At 29.6% G+C, this 23,176-nt stretch overlaps 1 protein-coding gene across 8 annotated transcripts in view; it reads left to right on the top strand.

Moving 5' to 3' along the window:
* LOC122503059 (mushroom body large-type Kenyon cell-specific protein 1) overlaps positions 1-21,042 on the top strand; it is a 256,145-nt gene extending 235,103 nt beyond the window's left edge. For all 8 annotated transcript variants that reach the window (XM_043613472.1, XM_043613471.1, XM_043613475.1 and 5 more), the window contains 4 exons: positions 15,963-16,338; positions 17,557-17,797; positions 18,418-19,246; positions 19,326-21,042. In XM_043613472.1, the coding sequence (XP_043469407.1) occupies positions 15,963-16,338; positions 17,557-17,797; positions 18,418-19,246; positions 19,326-20,553 (2,674 nt within the window). In that variant the 3' untranslated portion in view covers positions 20,554-21,042. The remainder of the gene's footprint in view (positions 1-15,962; positions 16,339-17,556; positions 17,798-18,417; positions 19,247-19,325) is intronic.
* The last annotated feature ends 2,134 nt before the right edge of the window (positions 21,043-23,176 follow it).

Consider the following 23,176-nt stretch of genomic DNA (forward strand, 5'->3'; position numbering starts at 1 on the left):
ATTCAAGGTTAAAATCGTAACTTCAATATATATGTTTCTCAAGAACGGTTCAATTTTTTTTTAAATAGTCCAAAAAGTTTATGCAAAATCAACGAAAAAAACTAAAATTGAGATTCGACTAAACCATTGAAATAAAAGGTACATTACTTTATATACCTATAATTATTTTTACCTCAAAGTAACGGAAAAATGATGCTTAAAAGAATTTCGTCATCTGAATCTTCCAATTTCTTCCCGGAAACTAACCCGAAACATTAAAAAACTAACAAAGCACACAAAATAACAAAGAGAAAAGAAATTTTTATAAATTGTCAAGAAAATCACTCAAATCAATAAAAATTTGTTTACTTTTGGAAATATAATTCAATATTAATTAAAATAGTTTAAAAAATTTAAATAATCTTTTATTTATCAATTTAAATAATCAACTTTCAGTAAAATCAATTCATACTTTTTTGCCTCTTTTAAACCAATTTATAACTTTTTCAAAATTTTTAGTAACTGTAATTCAGGCAATTTATTGACAGTCTCAAACCCGTATAAAATGCAAAGAGCAGTTATGAAAGTAATTTTATATTTAGGATTTACAAATGAATATATAATTAACATTTTTGTGTCCTCTAGCATTAATAGTAGTATACAGTATATGTTCGGTGCAGCGAGGCGGCGCACGAATATGGATCGCATGGGGTATTTTAAGGATTCATGTCTTAAAATCTATCAATGGTCCCACTTTGAATTTTACACATTTTAAAGAAAAAGGGTCAAGCTTTCTGTTTAAACAATTGAAAAAAAAATTGAACCGTTTTTTAGATGAATTTAAGACTTTGACCTGGAATTTCAATGTCAAAATTGCTTTTTTAAAATTATATTATTACCATCTTCTAGTCCATAAAAAACCTTTAAAAACCACTACAAATAAATACAATAACTTTTATTGATCTTACTTTTATTGATCTTTTATCTTATTGTATGAAATTGAAAATTAAAAAAATATACTTAAGAAAGACAACACGATGAAAATCACTTTATAAGGGGTGGGGCTTATCCCATATGCTCTTAATATTCAATTTCAAGTAGAAAAAGAGTAATAAAAAACTGATACATATATCGTATCTGAAAGTAAACGTAAGTTAGATTCACTTTGACAATATTGATGTTACCGGTTGCAAATGCATTCTCTCTAATAGGACTTCTTATCGGACGTATAAACGTACTCATTACCAGATTAAAATACATTAAATATCATTTATTTTACGCATAGTCCAAGTAAACTCGCGGGTCACGGCAAATCTACAATTATCCAAAGGGGGAGAGTAAAAAACCCATAATATTCCAGTGCGTTGCCCTCATTGAGATTTCGATGTTTTTGCGATGCGAGAAATACATATTTAACGCGTTAAATTTTTTGTATTATCTGTTATTAGTCACAGTATTTTCACATTCGAGGCGTAGATACGCCTTAAATGCATTATGTCTTTCTATTATCTCACACAAATGCCAAGAATTTTTTTTTCTCCTTGTCCAGTGGGGACCACTAACGAAATACTACTCGGTTTACAACTAAAGGCAATTAAATATACTGACAAGATATAATTTCTGAATAAATTAAGTCAAAAATATAATTATTGAAACATTACTCGAAGTCTGATTTGTTTTAAGAGTGAGATAAAAATCATTAATTTTTCAAGTAAAAGTTGTAATTTATGTATCTATCTTAATTATTTAAAGACTAGATCTACATGGGATCCCAATGTCAAAATCCATGTTTAAACCCGAATTCCATAAAGAAACCTTATACCTTCTAAAATTCTAGAAAAAAATGTTAATTCATAAATAGGAATTTGTTATTTATTTTCAAAGTGATTTCTAAACATTTTTAAAATTCAAAAATAAGAAAATTTTGATTCATTAATCCCAAGTTCTAATGGCACCTACTATCGGCTCAAAAAGTATAGGCCCCTGTGTTTGAAAGCTCATAACTCAGGTAAAAAAATTCACACGTTAATCGGACAACTTGGATTTAGAAGAAACACTATTTCTACGTTAGTATACGGAAATGCAAGAAATAAAAAAATTTTTTGCGTTATTTACGGATTTTCGAAAGTGAAAAATACATGTTTTTTTGAAGCATTTTGACAAGGGCCTACTTTGAAAGCTTGTAGCTTATTCAATAAGTATCGCATTGTTATGCTGAATTTTTTCTATGAAGTTTAAACCCTACTAAAACAATATATACAAAAATTTTTGAATTATTGCATTAACTTTTTGTTATTATTTGAAACAAAGATAAAAAGTCATCGCCTTTGCAAATAATAATACAGATTTGAGACAAACTGTAAATTACGTACAATATGGTATTAAAAATAATGCAATAAAAATAAATTGTTTAAAAAAATTTTTTAATGAATTATTTAGAAAAAAGTTTTCAGTTTTTTGCTTTATTACCCCCATTAAAGCAAGGTGCAGGCAGTCTTGCCGATACCTTTAGTGAAGATCACTCGACAAAGGTTTTAAAGTTGTAAATAACTCGCTATAATAGAAAAATCTTTAAAAAAAAAAGGTACAGTAGTGGACCGCTTGGGACCGCTGCCATTGAATGTCCTGTTGCTGACAAAAGGGTTCATGACTGCCTGCACCTTGCTTTAATGGGGTAATAAAGCAAAAAACTGAAAACTTTTTTCTAAATAATTCATTAAAAAATTTTTTTAAACAATTTATTTTTATTGCATTATTTTCAATACCATATTGTACGTAATTTACAGTTTGTCTCAAATCTGTATTATTATTTGCAAAGGCGATGACTTTTTATCTTTGTTTCAAATAATAACAAAAAGTTAATGCAATAATTCAAAAATTTTTGTATATATTGTTTTAGTAGGGTTTAAACTTCATAGAAAAAATTCAGCATAACAATGCGATACTTATTGAATAAGCTACAAGCTTTCAAAGTAGGCCCTTGTCAAAATGCTTCAAAAAAACATGTATTTTTCACTTTCGAAAATCCGAAAATAACGCAAAAAATTTTTTTATTTCTTGCATTTCCGTATACTAACGTGGAAATAGTGTTTCTTCTAAATCCAAGTTGTCCGATTAACGTGTGAATTTTTTTACCTGAGTTATGAGCTTTCAAACACAGGGGCCTATACTTTTTGAGCCGATAGTAAAGAATTTTATGTCCCAGTGCCCGCTGAAGTCAAATTTTAGTTTTACTGATACTTTTACTGTACCCATTTTATTAAACATATATATATATATATATATATATATATATATTTCATTTTCTACGTTAAATATGCCAATACATACTATGGAATTTTTAAAATTTAGATCTTAAAATATCAGTATAGAAATTGTTTACAAACTCACGTTCATTGATTTTAGAAAATTTTTAATAGACATCAAATTTATCACTCTAAACTTGATAATGAAATAAATATAACATAATTTAAAATTTAAAAACCTCAACAGATAACAATGCCAACTTCACAAGAAATTAAACAATATTCAACCAAAAGAGAATAATTAGAAATTTTGTTAAAAATCAGAAATATGATTTTGGCTTAAAAATTCAGATTTATTATTTATATTTCATTTTTATGGTGAAAATTGGTTGTATTTATATGAAAAAGTAGCTACAGAATGTGTTACATCAATTTGACAAAAAATTAAAGATTTGTGTTTTTGATTTTTTGAATTTTGAGAAAAAAGTTATAACTTTTGTTGCTCTTAATATTTTTCAATCGGATAGACGTACATACATACACACATACATACATTAATTTTTTTATTGTCATTTTTGGAATTCTTACTACTCGAAACGAAAAACTAAACATAAATTCACAAATTTTATGTAATGTACAGCCAAAAGTCATACCGACAGATTAGCTCAGTCGGATGGATGTCTCGCTTGGCGGTCGTTTAAGGACCAAGGGTAAGTACCCTTGGTTCGCGCCCATTTGGCTTGGTATTTTTCCGGCACGTGAGACAATCTGAGCGGGAGGTTTGACGTCGAGGTATAATGATGTGCACCGTCGATTATTGTCCGGTACACACCATTAGAACTCGACTGTCGATAAACCGGTTGTACTCAGGAGAGGTTTTCTACAGTTTCCCTCTCCACTGGCGAGAAAACCCATTAGACGGGTGGTCCAGGCAAATGCGAGTACTCCTAATTTTCAAGTCGCTCTGTAGGCGCAAAAATTTAGTATTAAGTTTGTTAGGGAAAAATTTGTAAGAGAAATTTACGAAAAATGTAAAAACACTTGTATAGCCAAGTATGTAAGGCTGAAGACAGGTGTATAAACCAATAAATAATAAATAAATAATAAATAATACAGCCAAAAGTCTGATTTTATTTATATAAAATTGACGATGGGTTTAAGCTTTATAAAGCTACGTTGGTGTAGACCTGAAGCTTCAGGTTTGAATCAATTCTTGCGGAAGTCTTATTCCAGCTTGATCAAGCTTCTTTTTACTGTTATTTATAGAAAATTAAATAAGTATTAAAAACGTAATAACGTTTGCATATAATTATACAGTTAATTATACATTATAATGATCGTAAGTTTCCTTTCCGTAGCAAATTATCTGCATTCATTTGTTTGTTTTAAAATTAAATTTTGTGGGTTAAGTATTGGCATTTTTTATATTTTTTTAAAAATCTGAAGAAAGTTTTTTGACTAACTTAAAGATTTCTGAAGGTAAATAAGAAAAGTTTGAAGATTTGTCGTTTTAATCATCTATAGCAGCACTGTTATTGTGTTTAATTCAATTTTTAACTTTACAACCATCATTTGCTCTAAAGGTAAATACTTTTCTATAATTTAATGTCTATAATTTAATGTTAACATTATTTCAATATTATTGAAAAAAGTTATTTGATATAATTTACATTCAATTGAATTATATTTTTTTAAATTTCTTAATTACAGAATATTTAGTTTTTTAACTTTTTAATAATTTTTTAACTTACAAAATTCTAAATAATCTAATTGTTAAAAATATAATATTTATTTTTCATAATTTTTGACAGATATAATTATTATTTGAAATAATTAGGGGAACATAGTCGAGGTCGGCCACCTTTTTGACTTTTGTTTATAACTTTTTTTAAAAATGAATTTGGACAATTAAAGTATATGGTTGGAAAGTCCTGTTTAATAGGAACATCTTTTCTGTACAAAGTAAATTGATTGGTTTTAAAATGAAAAAGTTATAAAGATTTAAAAAAAAAAAAAATTTGTAGTCGAGGTTGGTCCTTACAGTCAAGGTCGGCCATGTTTAAAATTCAAAGGGCATTATTCGTTAAAAAATAAAATGACATGTTTGGAGTTACGGAAAATTGATTCTTTATTGTTTACAGTTTGTAACTTAATGAAATAACAAAATAATAAAAATAAACAATATAAAAAAATAAATATAAATAAAAAAAATTTTTGCACCAAAATATTAATAAAATTAAATAAAAATATTAATAAAATGATCAATTATATTATGAGTTATACAGAATTGCAGTTTTTGCAAATGAATTAGCTCGTCCTCATCTTTGCGCATTTTAAACACATAGTGGCTGACCTTGACAGTAAGTAACATTACCGAATTGTTGTAACCATAAAGAAATACGTTTCAGGGTTCGATTTTTTACTTTGTTTTTCTTTCAACCATGAGTCCCACAAATTTTCTGCATACTTGCCTTGACGATTCAATTTGTTTTTTTTCAATTTGCTTTTTTTGTACCGACGTCACAGAAAACACAATTTTCGATCCTCCGAAAATGTAATTGAACAAAAAGTTAGGTTTTACTAAGACAAGCTTCGACAAGCATGCGCGTAGGTGGCGCTAGTGAACTTGACAAAAAAACGCGAATGGCCTACCTAGACAGTGGTCCAACCTCGACTATACTCCCCTACTATATTACACTGAGAAAACTGGAGTATTGGACTAAACATCTGGAGGGACATTCTCTTGGAGGGAAAATGAGTTTATAACAGAGGGACAAATTAACCATCTTGAGAAATCCCTTCCTTATCCGGCGCGAAATGAATAAATATGGCAACCTAACCCCCAAAATTAAATACATAAAATGTCAGAAAAATAATTTCGCGCGCATCAGATCGTACACATTTTCTGCGCAACTTTTAACCCTCAGATATAATTGGAGAGAATATACAAGTAGATTTCCATTATCAATTCAAAATTTATTTTAGAAGAACTATTTAACTCTCTTCATAAGCAAAGGAAACATACACTTTTTGAACCTCTGAATTTGACTCTCCAGTTTTCTCAGTGAAGGTTATTATTTTGCAAAAGTTGAAATTTTTCAGGTAATGGAAGAAAAAACAAAAAAACATTTTTTCCATCATCTTTCTGAGTTAAAAATTATCCAGAACCAAATAGGCAAATATTCAATTATGTATTATTAAATAAATAAATTCTTTAATATTTAATTTTTATTTAATATAATATAATTATAACAATGTTATAATAAAATTAAAGTTTCTTTTTTTACTTATAACTCTTAAAATACAAAAAATTATAATTCCATATTCTCAGTATTTTTCACAGCGCTCTTTTTCTTTATATTATAACAATTTTTGTGTTTTTTTATATTTTTTGTTATTAAATTTGAAAGCAGCAAATTTCTCACCGCGTGACTGACCGCGCATACTCGATTTCATTTGTCATTAATTTTTTTATTGAAATAATTAACAGAAAGAAAAGTTAATTTTACTGACAATAGGTTGTTTAGAAATTCTGATAAACATTCCAAAAAATATTTGGCATTTTATAACAATTTTGGAATAATTTATGATGATGAGCAGTTTGCTGAGGGAGCGTTCACAAATTACGTAACGCTAATTTTTGAAAATTTTGACCCCCCCTCCCCCCATGTAACACACTGTTACATACATTAGCGCCATTTTTTCTGCTGTACATAACAAATAGCTAGACCCCCCCCCTCCCCTTTATAATGTTACGTAATTTGTGAACGCTCCCTGACCTGCTACGAATCGCGTTACAAAAAAAGATGCGACGGATGGAGGGTTAATATTTAATTTTTATTTAGTATAATATAATTATAACAACGTTATAATAAAACTGTTTATTAACTTCCTCAACGAGAACTGCGTATTATTATCCGTTTATAAAGGGATACCCAGATAACACTGGGTAAAGCAAGATTTCCGTGAAAGGTTGTTGTAATCTTTCTGTGAAAGGTTCCTACAATCTTGCCATGAATGGTTGCTACAAGATTGTAAGGAAAGATTGCTGCAAGCTTACTACGCTAGGTTTCTGCAAGCTTGCCATGAAAGATTGCTACATGCTTATAAAAAAAATCGTGCCTTTAACCTGAAAACCATAAAATCATTTTCAAGTTTAAGGCAAGATTTTTTTTTATATTTGGATGTTTAGCTTGTCAGTTAGGATCTTTGGTTAGAGTCCGATGAACTCGGGTTCAAATCCTAGCCCCTGCGCATTCATTTCCAAAAATTTCTTATCAATGTTTAGTTCCAAGATGAAACAAGGAAGGCATAATCAATTTAATTTATTCTTTAAAATTTAATATCTCAAAAACAAAAAAAGGGCGTTCTGCAAATTTCTATTCTGATATAGGAAAAAACTTCACCTATCGTTTGCAATAATTTATTTGCAAATAAAACGGAAAGACATTTTTGTGAAAATGCAAATTAAATAATAATTATCAAAAATTAGGGTCAATTTTTAAAATATTTAAAAATAAAATTCACCATTGAAAAGAGCATGAAAAAACCTTTCAGAAACCTATTGGACAAAAATTTTTCTCATTACAAGTATGTAAAGAAAAAATTGAAAAAGTAGACGTTGTTTAGCAAAATTGATAAAATTGACACACATCTACTCCCTCTAAATTTTCGAAAAAGTCAATAATGTTTTTTGGGCCACATTTCTACTTGATAGAACAATAAATTCCCCAAGTTTCAATTTTTTTCAAGAAGTTAAAATTTTAACTTGAGACATTTCACGTAAAATGCCTCATAATTAAATATTTGCCTATTTGCTTGATTCCTTCAACGGTTTCAGTATTTTATAAATAACTTTTGTTTAACCTATATAAGACACTGTCCATCCCTATACCTTTCAGAGAAATCTTCATTTACATATAAAGAGAAATTTAGTTTAATTTAAAGGAATAATTAATTATTTAATTTCTAAGCCGACCTGATTTCTAAAAAGTGAGGGATGGTTGATCTACGCACTCACTGATCTCTATATACCTCTGGATTGGAAATGCTATGAGCAGAACTTTTACCACGGCGGCCATCTTTCATTGTAGTAAAAGTAAAAAATTATGGCGCGAAAGCCTTGTATTTTAAGTAATAATAATAATAATGATAATAATAATTATCAATTTTAACATTTTATATTCTATACATGAGTTGTTTATTCATACATCTACTTACAATAAAAAAGAAATTTACTTTGTAATATGAAACAAGGCTTTCGCGCCATAATTTTGTACTTTTACTACAATGAAAGATGGCCGCCGTGGTAAAAGTTCTGCTCACACCTCACAGCATTTCCAATCCAGAGGTATATAGAGATCAGTGTACGCACTCGCCCTTTGTTAAAGAATTCTCTGTCGGTAAAGTTTCTACTGTCGGTAAATACGAAAATTGCGAGTTCCATGGAAGTTAACGAATAATTTTTATATATATACTAGCGCTTCGTCGACCGCTTCGCGGTCGACTTCTTTGCTTTCTTCTTTTTTTCTATTCAAATTGTTCCTTTTATTTAATTTTAAATTGTTTATTGTGACTCATTTAAAATTACCTAAATTTTTATTTAATTTTTTTAAAGTTAAGTTGATTAAAATAAAAATTGTCACTTCATAATGATATTGAAAAGAGCGACTGTAGCTCCATCTTCTAGCTATGTGTAAGTTTTTAAAGTACTATATTTCTTTAGATTTGGAAATGTGAGTGTGCCCTTCTATGTTTCATTTTCATTGCTATAACTGCGAGAGTACATTCGATTATTTTCGATTTAAATTCGAGATTTCTCACTCATGCCTTTTTTTCTAAAGGATATATATATATATATATATATATATATATATATATATATATATATATATATAAAATGAGACGAAAAATTAACAAGAAAAGATTATATTTTATAATTATAGAAAAATATTTATTATTAATTAATAACAATTATTAATGTTAAAAAATTCACTTTTTACTAAAATTTTTTTTATTTATTTAGAATAATATTACTGTATAATAAAATTTTATTCTTTCCATTAAGACGAATGAACTTTATTTTATAAATGTTAGATTTGTATTCAAAATTACTTAAAAATTATAATATATTTGTCGTTAATTCTCCCTCCACGAGAAAGCAAATTTTTTTGCTGATCGTAAAGAGGAAGCAAAATGTTAATTTCCTTAACTGAAACAATTTTTCTTCAAGACGTCGTACTATTTTCTTTTCCAATTGCTGATCACTCCGAAAGAAATGATTTTAAATTTAGAGGATTCCTCTTCTTTTGCAGCATTTTTTCCTCTTACATACGGGCACTAAAGTTTTCCTTTCTAATTTAGAATATTTTCCTCTTTTATATTTATCATTAAATGTCACTTTTTAAACAGTTTGAAGCTGCGTTTAAAAAAACAAAAAGAAAGTTAAAAATTTTCTTTCTAGTGTAAATTTGTTTCATTTTTAGAGGAATAATTTTAATCAAAGAAAATAAAAGGTAAAAACAATTGTTGAGCGGAATTTTCTTCTCACTCTGAGATTTTATTTTTTTTTATGCAAAATGTGCACTAATTGAAATTGTAGAAACGAGCCTTTTATCAAGCAATTATTTGTTATTATTTTTTATTTTTGGTTAGAAAATTTTATCTTATATTTAGTACAAAAAAGATTTTCGAATATAATGCAGGAGAAAGGTTAAAGAACGTGAAACTTTCAGACAATATAGTAAATAAAAAAGTCACCGATAAATTCAGACTATATCAATGTAGCTTACGGCTATCAATGTTGTTTATAGACGAAATGCATTTTTATCTGCGAATTCTGTTGAATGGCGCGCCGGTCAATGAACTTGTTAAAATGAGTCGATCATACCAACTAAGAACCAAGGATAAGAAGACTCGCAACGATTCTCTATACAGTTGTTATTCGTAATCTTATCTGTCATGACAGATTTTACAAAATTGATTGTTTGCAATAGTGGTGATGGTAATATCATGTTTGCAATATTTTTGTGAAATACAATTAAAGGATATTTCGAAATATCCTTTCAAATCTTTTGATAAAACAACGTTAAATCGGGGAGTACCTAAAATAAATTCAATGCAAAATAAAATGTTCTGAAGTTTCCATTTATAAAATGGTTGTAGAGCTTCAAGTGAACAGTATATGCAGCTAAATAAATGAGAATAAGTAGAGTTATTGATTTTGGGATAAATTCAAATGATGAAGCATCCGCACTCGATTAATAATAATATAATTTGGTGCTTCAAGAAGAATAGAATGGAAACACGTGCCTTCAATTTCTCGAGCACGTGAACAGCTTTGCACAACTGGAAGTTAACATAGCTTCAATAAGAAGCCCAGTGGCCTGATTGCAATTCGATCATTAGCAAAATTTTCATTGACGTCATTTGCAACCAATGCACAAATGATTTACGATTTTAAAATCGTTCTTAACACCTCGTTCCACTTCAATTATGAATATGATAAGAAAGTAGGGAAAAATATTAAGAAGACTCTAGACCTTTTACTTTTATAACAAAAGACTTATAAGCATCTTCTTTTTTGCTTTTATTTACCGATCTGGAAATTTATTTATCAACACCGTAAATGAGATAATTTTTACATTGCGGGAACATTGCAACAATTTTGAATTATTTGTCAATTAATTCCAAATGATGAGAAAATATTAAAATTAACATTCTTTTTCTATTTAAATTAAAATTTTGCAACTGAAGGGCTTAAATGAGAACAATATTATTTTTATATAAGTAGTAGGGGAATGTCTTCTTTGTGGATCGGGTCCATGAAAAGAACATTTTTCTTATTTTTATGAAAAATTGTGTTAGAAAAAATCTTAAAAATTTCGTAGTCATCTTTTCGAAGATTAAAGAACTTGACAATAATAATTTTTTCCTGGACAATATAATTTTTCTTGTTACTTATATATTCATTATCAACAATGAAAAAATCTAATTTACAATTATTCTAATATTGAAAATAATTTTAATTTAATATCAATGTATATCAATGTATGTATATTATGTATATTGATTTTATTTCCAAGAGTAGAAACCTTTTGTATCCATGAGTAGGACACATAAATATAATAATATCAAGGGTCAGACTATTATATTTCGAATAAAGTCGTTGCGAACTAATTTTTAAAAAATTGATTCTTTTAGAAATGAATCTGTATGATCTCTGGAGAACGAAATGAAAAGAAATGTGTTAAAATATTTATTACTTTCTTTAAAATACAAAAAGTGTCATTATTTTAGAAATTAAAAAAAAAATTAAAAAATTAAATTCTTAAAAGTGCCAAAATAATTATTTATTCATGTTTCAAATTAGTTGATTAATTATTTTTTAATAATAAAACTAGTAAAAAATGAAAATAATAGATAAAATATGTTTTTAAAGTAAGTCTGTCAAAAAACCAAATTTTGGCGTTTTTATCAATTAATGACAAGAAGATGGAATTATTAAATTAAATAAAAACTCGCGGAATATAGATTATTTTTGATAAACTTTTAAGTTCTCTTTTAACTTTCTTAATTTTTTCTTTAAATATACATGATATATTGAGTTGAAACTACGCGATTTCTGAATATTGTTGCGTACTTTACAACTTAATATCTCAGTTAATGAAAATTGAAAAAAATTTGTCACTTTCACAACTTCTGAATCACACCGAATTCACACACATCGAAATTTTCGTTTTGGTCCCGGATCTATTTTAAAATATACAAAATTCAACAAATCTACACTTTATCAGGTTAAAACTGTTTATTTTCTTTCAATTGAAGTTGATTTTTAATTTAAACACTGAGATTCATAATTTTTATAATGTTTATATTATTCATAATGTTTATTTTCTTTCAATTGAAGTTGATTTTTAATTTAAACACTGAGATTCATAAAAAGAAAACATCTTCAATTAAAAGAAAATAAACAATTTTAACCTGATAAAGTGTGAAAATTTTAAACCATTATATCTTTTAAAATAGGTCCGGAACCAAAACGAAAATTTCGATGTTTGTAGAATTCGGTGTGATTCAGAAGTTGTGAAAGTGACAAATTTTTTTCAATTTTCATTAACTGAGATATTAAGTTGTAAAGTACGCAACAATATTCAGAAATAGCGTAGTTTCAACTCAATATATCTTGTATATTTAAAGAAAAAATTAAGAATGTTAGAAGAAAACCTAAAAGTTCATAAAAAATAATCTATATTCGGTAAGTTTTTATTTAATTTAATAATTCTATCTTCTTGTCATTAATTGATAAAAACGTCAAAATTAGATTATTTGACGTACCTACTTTGAAAACATTATATTTTATCTATTATTTTCATTTTTTTCACTAGCTTTAGGGTCATTCCATTATATTTCGACTAAAGTCGTGGCCGACTAATTTTAAAAAAATATAATATTTTGCAGGAATAATTTTAAAGGCATTAGAATCAATGAACAAAAAGAATTTTTTAAATATTTTTAATATTTAGTGTAAAATAAGCATCTAAAGTATATGAGATATCAAAAATTGTCACTTTTTCATCTATTAGAAAATATTAAAGGAATCATATAATTTACTATGAAAATGTAAAACAATTATTGGAATTTATTAAGAATGACTTAATTTATTATTATAAATTGATAGTAATAATTAGTTATAAGAAATATAAAATGAAAAATGATTTTAAAGTTCACCTGTCAAATAACCTCATTTTGCAAATTTCATCCACTAAATGTGAGAAAGAGAAGTCATTAAATTGAATAAAACCTTTCCAAATATAAAGTTCTTGTGATTAAGATTTAGTTTTTCTTAGCACTTTTTTCCTTGGTCCCGAAGCTACTTTTCGAGAAAATGATTTTTAAACGTTACACTTTTTTTATAAGGTTAATACATGTGATTTTTAAAAGAAGAAGTTAGGTTTTCTTGGTTAATTAATTTGAACCAACTTCAGTTTTAAACAAATCACATGTATATTAACCTGATAAAAATAGTGTAAAGTTTAAAAATCATTTTCTCGAAAAGTAGCTTGGGAGCCAAGACGATTTTTTTTCCAGTGTCTGTATTTAGTGATCAATAATAAAAATTGTTTTCCAAGAAAGTTATTTACATTCAAAAATCGTGAAAATAAGCAAAGTGCCAATTTTAATTGTCTGTTCATTCACGTTTATAAAGAAACAGGAAAAAAGTGCTAAGAAAAACTAAATGTTAATCACAGGAACTTTATATTTGGAAAGGTTTTATTCAATTTAATGACTTCTGTTTCTTACATTTACTGGATGAAATTTGCAAAATAAGGTTATTTGACTGGTGAACTTTAAAATAATTTTTCATTTAATATTTCTTATAATTAATTGTTTCTATGAATTTATAATAATAAATTAAATTATTCTTAACCCTCCATCCGTCGCATCTTTTTTTGTAACGCGATCCGTCGCAGGTGAGGAAAATTTTCACCCTCATAAATTAGTCCAAACTTGTAAAATGCCAAATTTTTTTTTTGAATGTTCATTAAATGTTCATTCATGTTCATTAAAATATAAAAAAACAAAAAAATTGTTTCAATGTAAAGAAGAAGAGTTCTGTTAAAGGTACTACTGAGAATATGAAATTATAATTTTTTGTATTTTAAAAGTTATAAATAAAAAAAGAAACTAGGTGAGGAAACTTCTCACCATGCGACGAATGGAGGGTTAATAAATTCCAATAATTTTTTTACATTTTCATAGTAAATTATATGATTTCTTTAATATTATCTAATAGATGAAAAAGTGCCAATTTTTGAGACCTCACATACTTTAGATGCTTATTTTACAATAAATATTAAAAATATTAAAAATTTTTTTTTTGTTTAGTGATCCTAATACCTTTAAAATAATTCCTGCAGAATATTACAATTTTTTGAAATTAGTCGGCTTTTCGTTTTGAGTTTCTTTTTCTTTTGACTGTCGCTCTTTTCCCTCCCTACCTCGACTGTGATAACCAGACTCCGATTGCACTTGAAATTTGATTCATTCTTTTTTTAATCACAATTTTTAACAAAATTATAATTTTTTTAAAAATAAATAAAAAAATACATAATTTCTATTTTATAATCAAAATGTTTGTACAAAATTCTCATTTTTTCTTTTTGAAAAAAATAAATAAAAAAAAATTTAATAAATTTTAAAATTAAAAATATTGAAAATTCATTAAATTTTAAGTTTGAAAATATTATTAAATTCATAATTGGTTTTGAAATTAAGAAAATTGTCAAATTAATTTTCAAAAATAAAAAAATTATCAAATTCAATAAAATTTAAAATTAAAAAAATTGTTAAATTCAATAAATTAAAAAATTAAGAAAAATGTCAAAATCAATAAACTTTAGAATTAATTTAATTTAATATTTTTACACTTATTTCCTGGTTCTCTATTAAGAAAGGATAATTTTAAATAACGTGAAAATGTCTTATACAAAAAATTTATTTCCAGATAAAATTTTTTTTTATCCTTTTGTATATCTGCTTTTCTATGACAATAAATGAAAATTTAGCCACACAAAAATAATTTTGGTGTGGATCTGGGGGTTTGATTATGCTCAATGGGTAATTGCCAACCGTTACGATTGGGTTAATGATGGGCCATGCTTGGTACCCAATCGTTTTTTCTTGTCAAAAATATTGGCAATCAACACAATATTAATTCCAGGTTTTTGAAAAATACCGTTAGAAATTTTAAAAAAGCTTCTATTAAAATAATATTATAAAATTAATTATTTGTAAGTAATTAAATGACAATTTTACAATTATCATAATATTATGCAATAGTAATATATATATTTGCAAGGTTGTTTTTACAAAGCTTGGATTTGTTGAATTAACTCAGATTTACCATAAGTTCCTGATTTTTTTTTAATGAAAATAGATTCTATAACTCTTCTTGTAAACAAGCAACCATCTCTACCTAAAATTTTAATATTGTTATTCCAACATTACGTTCAGCAATTTCACAGCTGCGCTTGTGTTCATAAACCCTAGATTTTAATTTTCTTCAAGTCTCACCAATGGAAATTTTATTGCAGTACAGTTAATCTGATAAACTACTCCTGAAATATATTCTTGTTTCTATTGATAAACATATTTTCTAGTTTATGATCATTTGGGAGTTTAAGTTTATGTTAAAACTTCCTTAAAACGTTTTAACATAAATTTAAACTTCCAAATGATCATAAACTAGAAAATATGTTTATCAATAGAAGGGAAATATTTCAACTAAATTTATTAATATTGAATTTTTTTAGGCCTATTTTCACTATTTTAAAAATGATGAATTCTTTCTTTAATAGTAGATTTAATTACATATTTATTTAACAATAAGGTGTTTTTAACTAATTTAATATTTCAATATTCGATCTTTGCTAACCGTCTGGTATTACACTCCAACGCCGGTTTAGCGGACTGTCTGCGGAGTCGTCCGTTAAAGCGAACAATAGCTTAATAATACTTTGAACGAGGCAAGAGAAAGAAAATCGTAAATCACAACCCAAAAAGTCCTCTAAACCGGCGTTGGAGTGTACTTTTTAATTGAAAAATACTATTTAGCATTTAATGAAAACAAAAAATAAATATTTCTTAAAATAACAAATTGTTTTAAAAAATAAGAATACAGTTTTCTAAAAATAATAATTGTGTATTTTAAATATTGATATCAACATTTCTTTGCAGCTCGTGTTATCGTGCGAAACCAAGGTTGACAGGTACAACAGGTGCAGGAGGTGTCTCAACAGTGGGTGCTGGCGGTGGAAGAAGAACATACACCGAGGAGGAGTTACAAGCAGCCCTGAGGGATATACAGAGTGGAAAACTAGGGACCCGTAGGGCAGCTGTGATCTATGGAATACCGAGGAGTACTCTGCGCAACAAGGTCTACAAACTTGCGATGGAACGCGAAAGAGACGCGTCCCTGTCAAACACCATTTCACACTCTCATGAGTCTGGCGTTCCAGCTACAATCACAATTACCACCACCACAACAACAACTACAACATCAAATTCAACCCAAAATGCCTCTACAACCACCCCGCCTTCACAAGTGGATGAGGTTAGTTTTTGGGGAAAAAAATGTTTCATGTAATAAGTAAAGAATTTACGTACTAATTAAAAACAATTATACATTACTATTTAGTGAAACCCGTTGAAACTACATGATGCAAACTTCATTATAACTCAATTTTCGCGAGTAAAATATTTAAAAATCAAATAAGTATTCTTTAAAAGTAAATTTTTATTAAATAATTTAATAGAAATGCAAGAAAAATAAAAAAATTTCTTAACCCTAGAAAGAGTAACTGGGGTGTCTAGACACCCCACGTAATATTCAAAATACGTCTCTAACTTAGAAAATTATTTTTTCGCTTTTAAACCTTAACCATTATTCAAAATTTTTTTTTAATTTATCAAAAAATGAATACAACCATTGTTTTCCTGACTAAAAAACCAATAAAATCCACTATCTTTAATTGACTTTACGTCAAATAGAAACCTTTTAAAATAAGTCTGAAGTTTGGGGTGTCTAGACACCCCAGTTACTCCTTAGAGGGTGAGTAAATTCACGTAGTCCTTCTAGAGTTAATACTTGTCACATCTTAATCCTAACTGTAAATTGATTAATTTAAATTACACATTTTTAATTATTTTTACTTTAGATAAAAGAGAAGAAGAATCAGATAGAGACTCTTTGTTGTTTTACTTCGTCATTTTTTACATTATTTAAATGTTTATTTCACAGAAAGGTGACTGTAGTATCTTGTTAGCTTTCTTTTAAAAAAAATGCTTTCGGATATTATTTATACTTTTTTTTCTAAAATAAAAAATGGTCATGGCCCAATAAATTCCTCAAAATCCTCCATAGAAGCCGTTAGTTACGTCAAAATTTAAGTCAAATTTGACTTTTTTTTTATTTATTATGAGGTCCGTGGAAATTTTTTTTAATATATAATTATATTAGGGGAGAATGTTGATAGTTGGTCCGTGTTCCAGGTTGGGTCAGCACAATTGTTCCGTTTTATATAATAAGTTACAAAAATTATTTTTAAGAAAATACTTACTTTAAAAATGGTAGTAAAGATAAATGTTAATTTCCATAACAATAATATACATTTAATAATTTGTGTTTTGAGGTTTAGGCCAAACAATAGGCCCTCAAAACACAAATTATATTAAGATCCAAAAACTGACTTTTAACAAATAAATTTAATAATGTCAAATGTTTATCAATTAATTGTAAAATGTTAAAAAAAACATTAAACTTTGATAATAGCCGGATGAAAAGGAGCTTTCGGGGGCCGAGGAGGAAAAGGAAGTGGAAAAGGCACTGCTGAAACCTTTGCTTTCTATTGAGGACCTGGTCAGATTTTCATCACTTGAAGGAAGCGGAGGAGATTCTTTGAGAACTCTTCTGCAAAGAGGACAGGAAGCAGGAACTGAGTGGCCTGGTTTCGAGCACGCAAATATTGGTCCATACATCCAGAAGATGTTAGCTGCTGCTACACCCTTCAAAGGTAATTTTTATAAATATTGAAATTATTTCTAATTTCTCTATTTTTTATTAATTATTAATTTTAAGTTCACCATGAATTATTAATTTTTTTATTTCTACACACAAAATTTTTTATTTCTTAAAATTATCAAGTAAATTAAGATCGTAGTTAAAACTAAGACTTTTCTAAAAATTTTACAAAAAAATTTAATTTGCCAATTTTTGCAAAATATATCATGAAATAATATCAAGCTTGACTATTTCTTTGATATTTGAACATACAAAATCATATTAAAGAAATGGGAAAAAGCTATTCCAATATTTAACTGATTTGGGTCATTCGTGTTGGTGCACGAAAGTTTAAAAAAATAATGCAAGTTTGTAAGGCTTCAGGAATCGATAGAAGCCAGGCCCGGTCCGGCTGGAAAGGTCGACAACATTTTCTGCCTTTTTATGTTCACATTCTGAGAGAAGCTAAACTATTGCACTGTTAATCCAGATTGACATATAAATGCCCCCTTAGGTTACACGATACCTACATGTTAAAACTTAGATATCCTCTTTTTCTTATATTCATGCATATACATTTTCATGCATATTTGTAGTTTGAAGGAATGAAAGAAAAAACTGTTTTCTTTGTAGGACTTGAATCGCAGGATTACAGGATTCCGGAAGTGATGAGGAGGCTCATGAGTGAGGACAAGAGGCTGAGTAAAGATGTAAATGGTGATCATTCCGGTCATCATCAACAACAAAATCATTCTCAACAGCAAAGCGATCCAATAACAAATGATGATTTTAATCCAAGTATCGAAGAAGAAGCAAATGATAGCGCTCAGGGCAGAGCCATATTAAAAATTCCGTCCTACAAACCGGCCAATGCGCCGGGTTCTAGCAAGAATGGCGAACCAAACTCAGCTGCGTTTGTTCAGGGCTTCGCAGCAGCTGCTGCAGGAAGTGGTGGCGTTGCTGGAAGTCCCGGATTGATAGAGCGTGCGAGTCCAGCATTTTCCGGGACCAGTAGCCCTACGAATTCATTGGTTGGCAAAGGCGTCGGTGTCAACTTTCGAGACGTAATTGCAAAAAGTATAAGCGTTAAATTCCAAGAGGGTCAGTCACCTGGAGGAATCGCGGGTCAAGGTGGATTAGTCCAGTCACCTCATTCAATGATTAATGAGTCTAATCCTTTCAAACGGGGTCGATACACTCCACCTCAGCAACCTCAATCACAGCAGCAGCAGCAAAAATCTCAGTCGCAAGATAACAAGGCGAAACCTGGAACTGGAGGCAAAGGTACAAGACCGAAACGTGGCAAGTATCGAAACTACGATAGAGATAGTCTTGTCGAAGCTGTACGCGCCGTGCAGAGGGGTGAAATGAGTGTTCATCGAGCTGGGAGCTACTATGGGGTTCCTCATTCTACTCTCGAGTACAAAGTCAAGGAGAGGCATCTTATGAGGCCACGAAAGAGGTAACAAATTTTCCAACTACATTCGATTCCCTATTATCGAACAAGTTTCTTATTCACAAATGACTTGTGTAATTCGCAGGGACCAAAAGCAACCGGAGGATAAAGCAAAGGAAACGACAACAGCAACAACAACAGTAACGGCAGCGATGAGGCCTGGAACAACAGACAAAAAACCGCCTCTGAAACCTCAGAAACCGTTCACACAACCAGGAGGAATGCCAAGTCCAAACGGCATAAAGATGCCATTTATGGAAGGCATGCCTCCGATTCCGTTCCCTCATCCGTATAACTTCTGGGGGACAACGCCATTTATGCCATCGCCTTTTATGGGTGGAGGACCCAACGTTCCGGGAATACTTTCTGAGCAGTATTTTGCTACCCAAAGAATGCGTGGACTTCAAGAGCAACAGCGTAATGCAATAGCCCAACAGCAGAGGGATAGAGAAGGAATTAGTCCATCAGCGGAGCCAGGAACGTCCAACTCGAGGGGTGGTTCATCATCCATCGTGAAATCAACGAGAGAAATGGCCGAAAGCCTATACGATGGTACAGGGGCAAACGGCAGTTTTCTGGATAATCTGATCAGATCGAGTCTTGAGACGGGTATTCCAAGGGACCAAAGGGCAATGGCCGAAGCTAGAAGTCAGCAGCAACAGCAAACAGCTTCGCAGCATCACCCAGAGGCTCTCAGTAGTAAATCGCTAATCGATCAACTCTGCAGAAATTCGAGGCGAACGCCCCTGCCGAGGGTGACGCAAGACAGCAGCGAGGACGAGAGCTACAGAAGTTCGAGCGGCAGGTCGATACCCGATCGGCCTGAACGCGTGCCAACTGTCGATTTGAGTCCATCACCTTCCGAGCGAGGGCGACCTGATGACGGCAGCGATCATCTTACCTCGCCACCGACACCTCTACCAGTTTCCAGGGCGAGCAGCAAAGACGACGATCGTGAATCGAAAATCGATCGAAGCAGTAGGGAACGCGAGATCCACAACGGGGGACATGAAGACCGGGACAAAAAGCAATCGCAGCAACAATCGCTGAATCACTACCCGGAACTACACAATCTCTATTCCGTTTCAACTGATAAAAAAAGTGCCTGTGATAGTAAGCTTATAGTAGATCATTCGAGCCAGAAAACTCAGCAACAACAGCAGCAGGAGTGCGCGGCCGTTAGTGGGCTGGTGGTGCAATTGCAGAGGGGATACAACTCCGGCACCAACAGGTCGAGTGATCAACCTCTCAATAACCAGCCACAGGAGCAACGCGGCTCAGCGGTGCTCATGGAAGACTCTGTAGAGCAGTAGATGTCAGTATCTTCTCGTGAAGTGTACAGTAACCACAACAGTAACTACAAAAAAACCAGTAAAGTAAATTTTCGAAGCCCCTGCCCTTAACCTCCATAGGTTCGTTAATCACTTGACGAACACCAAACGAGGATTCTATCTATCTATCTGACTGAATATTAATTCCTTCTTTCCGACGAGACTGCAAGTTTGATGATAAGTGCTCTGATCACTGGCCAGTATCAGCAGTAAGATAGACTTGCAGAATCCTCGTCAACATGTGATGCACTTAACTCGTTTCTTCACTTTCCTGAAAAACTTGAGCTTTTCTTCTATTTCTTACCATTTTCCCCACTATCACTTTCTACACTTTCATAGAAATAGATTCAAAATTTTTTTCAATTAAACTGAAGTATTTAACAACGAGAGAAATAATCAAAAAGTTTTCCTCTTTTATTATAATTATTTCTTCTTTCAATAATTGAGCCCCTGATACTACGCGCGGTCCGGAAAGGATAATACCAGTCAGGTAGCAGTGAGCGCCTCTAGGGCGCTCACTACTACCTGACTGGTATTAACCTTTCCGGACCGCGCGTAGTTGCTATTATAGAATCCAGGGGCTCAATTAATGTATTATAATTGAATTGTTGGATGAAAGTAGGTGGTATAAACTTTTTGATAAAAAGTGGAAGTCTTAGTCACTTGAATTTCAAATTTAGTTTTTATATTGTTTGTAAACAACTTTGGATGTCGAATAAGAGAGTTTATAATAAAAATTGACGAATTTTTATTCAATCTTTCATTGCAATTAAAATGTTTCTTATTCATTAAAAATATTTGAGTTTTTTAAGAAAAAAATATATGTTTCGACAAAAAATTAATAATTTTTTTTATTTAAAAAGAAGAAACCGGTGTAAATTTTAATTAATCATTACAAATTTAGATTGTTTCCAACATCAAATAATTTATCAGTACTTATTGGGTATAACTTTAAATACTAATATTATTGATTTATTAAAAAATCACTAAATTTCAGAAGTGGTAAAAATTTTAAGTTTCTGTATAACAGTCATATTTTCATAATCAGTAGTTCATTAAATGAAAAAAATAAAATTTTGCAAATTATACTTTTTAAAGACTTTTCATGTATAGGTACTGTTTCATAAAAACTAAAAGCTTTCTTAATTTTCATATTCAAATATTAATTCCTGTAAAAAATGCATAACTATTAAAAAGTACATAAAAATCCTTTACTTTGGATAAAAATTTTATATTCTTAAATCAATTGAGCTACACATCATCAAAGTATGACATGTAATAAATAGACCCCGGATCACTTGACGTAAATAAATATATTTAAGAAATATAAGAAACATTTTAAATATTAAAGAAAAAACTTTTCGAAAAAATTATCGTATATTTTGAACACTAAAATATATTCTTCATTGATGTTATTTTCTAAACATAATTAGAAAAATGAGAAAAAATAAATATGCAAAAGTATAGAAAGTGTAAATTAAAATTAACTATTAAAAATAGTAAAATATTCAAATATTAATAGCAGATAATTTTAGAGAAAGTGAAACGAACGAATGAAAGTACATCTCATCAGTGATCGATAGTGGTTTGCATTCCTTGAATCCCTTTTTAAGCTGCAACGTCTCGAGGCAAAAAAAAAAATTATGTGCAAAAGCGTATGCGATATGCTTACATACCACAATACCAAAAATCACTGCGATCCCACCAGTAAATATGCCGCGTGCTTAAACTTTAGAGAATCTTCAGATTTTTGACAAGTCAACGCGGTACGACTCTTTCGATAATGGCAATGTTTACTAAACGAAAAAAAAGGAAAGAAATATAAGAAATGATATTCGAGAACTTACACGCAACACTGATGAATGTTATTTACAATTACTCACAGAAATTTTGCCTAGACTTTGGGATCAAATATAGTATTTCCTGAATTGACCCCAAATTAGGCCGTTTGTTTAGAAAATCAGACAATTTTTTCTATCATACACTTGAGACAAAATACTCTTACATACAACACTATCCAAACGATCATTCCAACACGATTTGTATACTGTAACCCTTTTACCTGAGGTGCCCTGAAATATTCAAAACGACCACAAAACTGGTAAATATTAGGTAGCAAAATAAAAATAAAAACTTTGGCGCGTATATGCGACCTTTGATCGTTTTACCTACGATGGGCAGATAAATAAATTAAACACATCATATTTTTTTCTCTATCAATGTAAAACTACCTAACGTAAACTTACTTACTATTAACATTACTTAATTTTTAAGGAAGCAACATAATTATATAAGAATAATATATTATATATACATATATTTTTGGTCATTACGAAAAAAAAGATTAGCGACGATGATAATACGAGCCAAGACTTTTATTGGCGCGCGAGACGTTTTTTCACATGGCGACAATATTCTCTGATATCTCAGTTTTTCATGACGGTCTTTTTAAAACAAATCTTCGCATCCTAAAGTTTTTAAGCTATTCAAGTTTGAAATTGTCCTTTATAGTCGACGAATACACGTTTCGCAAATTCGATATTCCGAAAAAAATAATTAAGAAAAAAAAATAAAAAAAAGTACTTTATAAATTTTGAAACAAAAG

This window comes from Leptopilina heterotoma, unplaced genomic scaffold (assembly GCF_015476425.1).
Source record: "Leptopilina heterotoma isolate Lh14 unplaced genomic scaffold, ASM1547642v1 Lhet_242, whole genome shotgun sequence".
NCBI classification, from domain to species: Eukaryota; Metazoa; Arthropoda; class Insecta; order Hymenoptera; family Figitidae; genus Leptopilina; species Leptopilina heterotoma.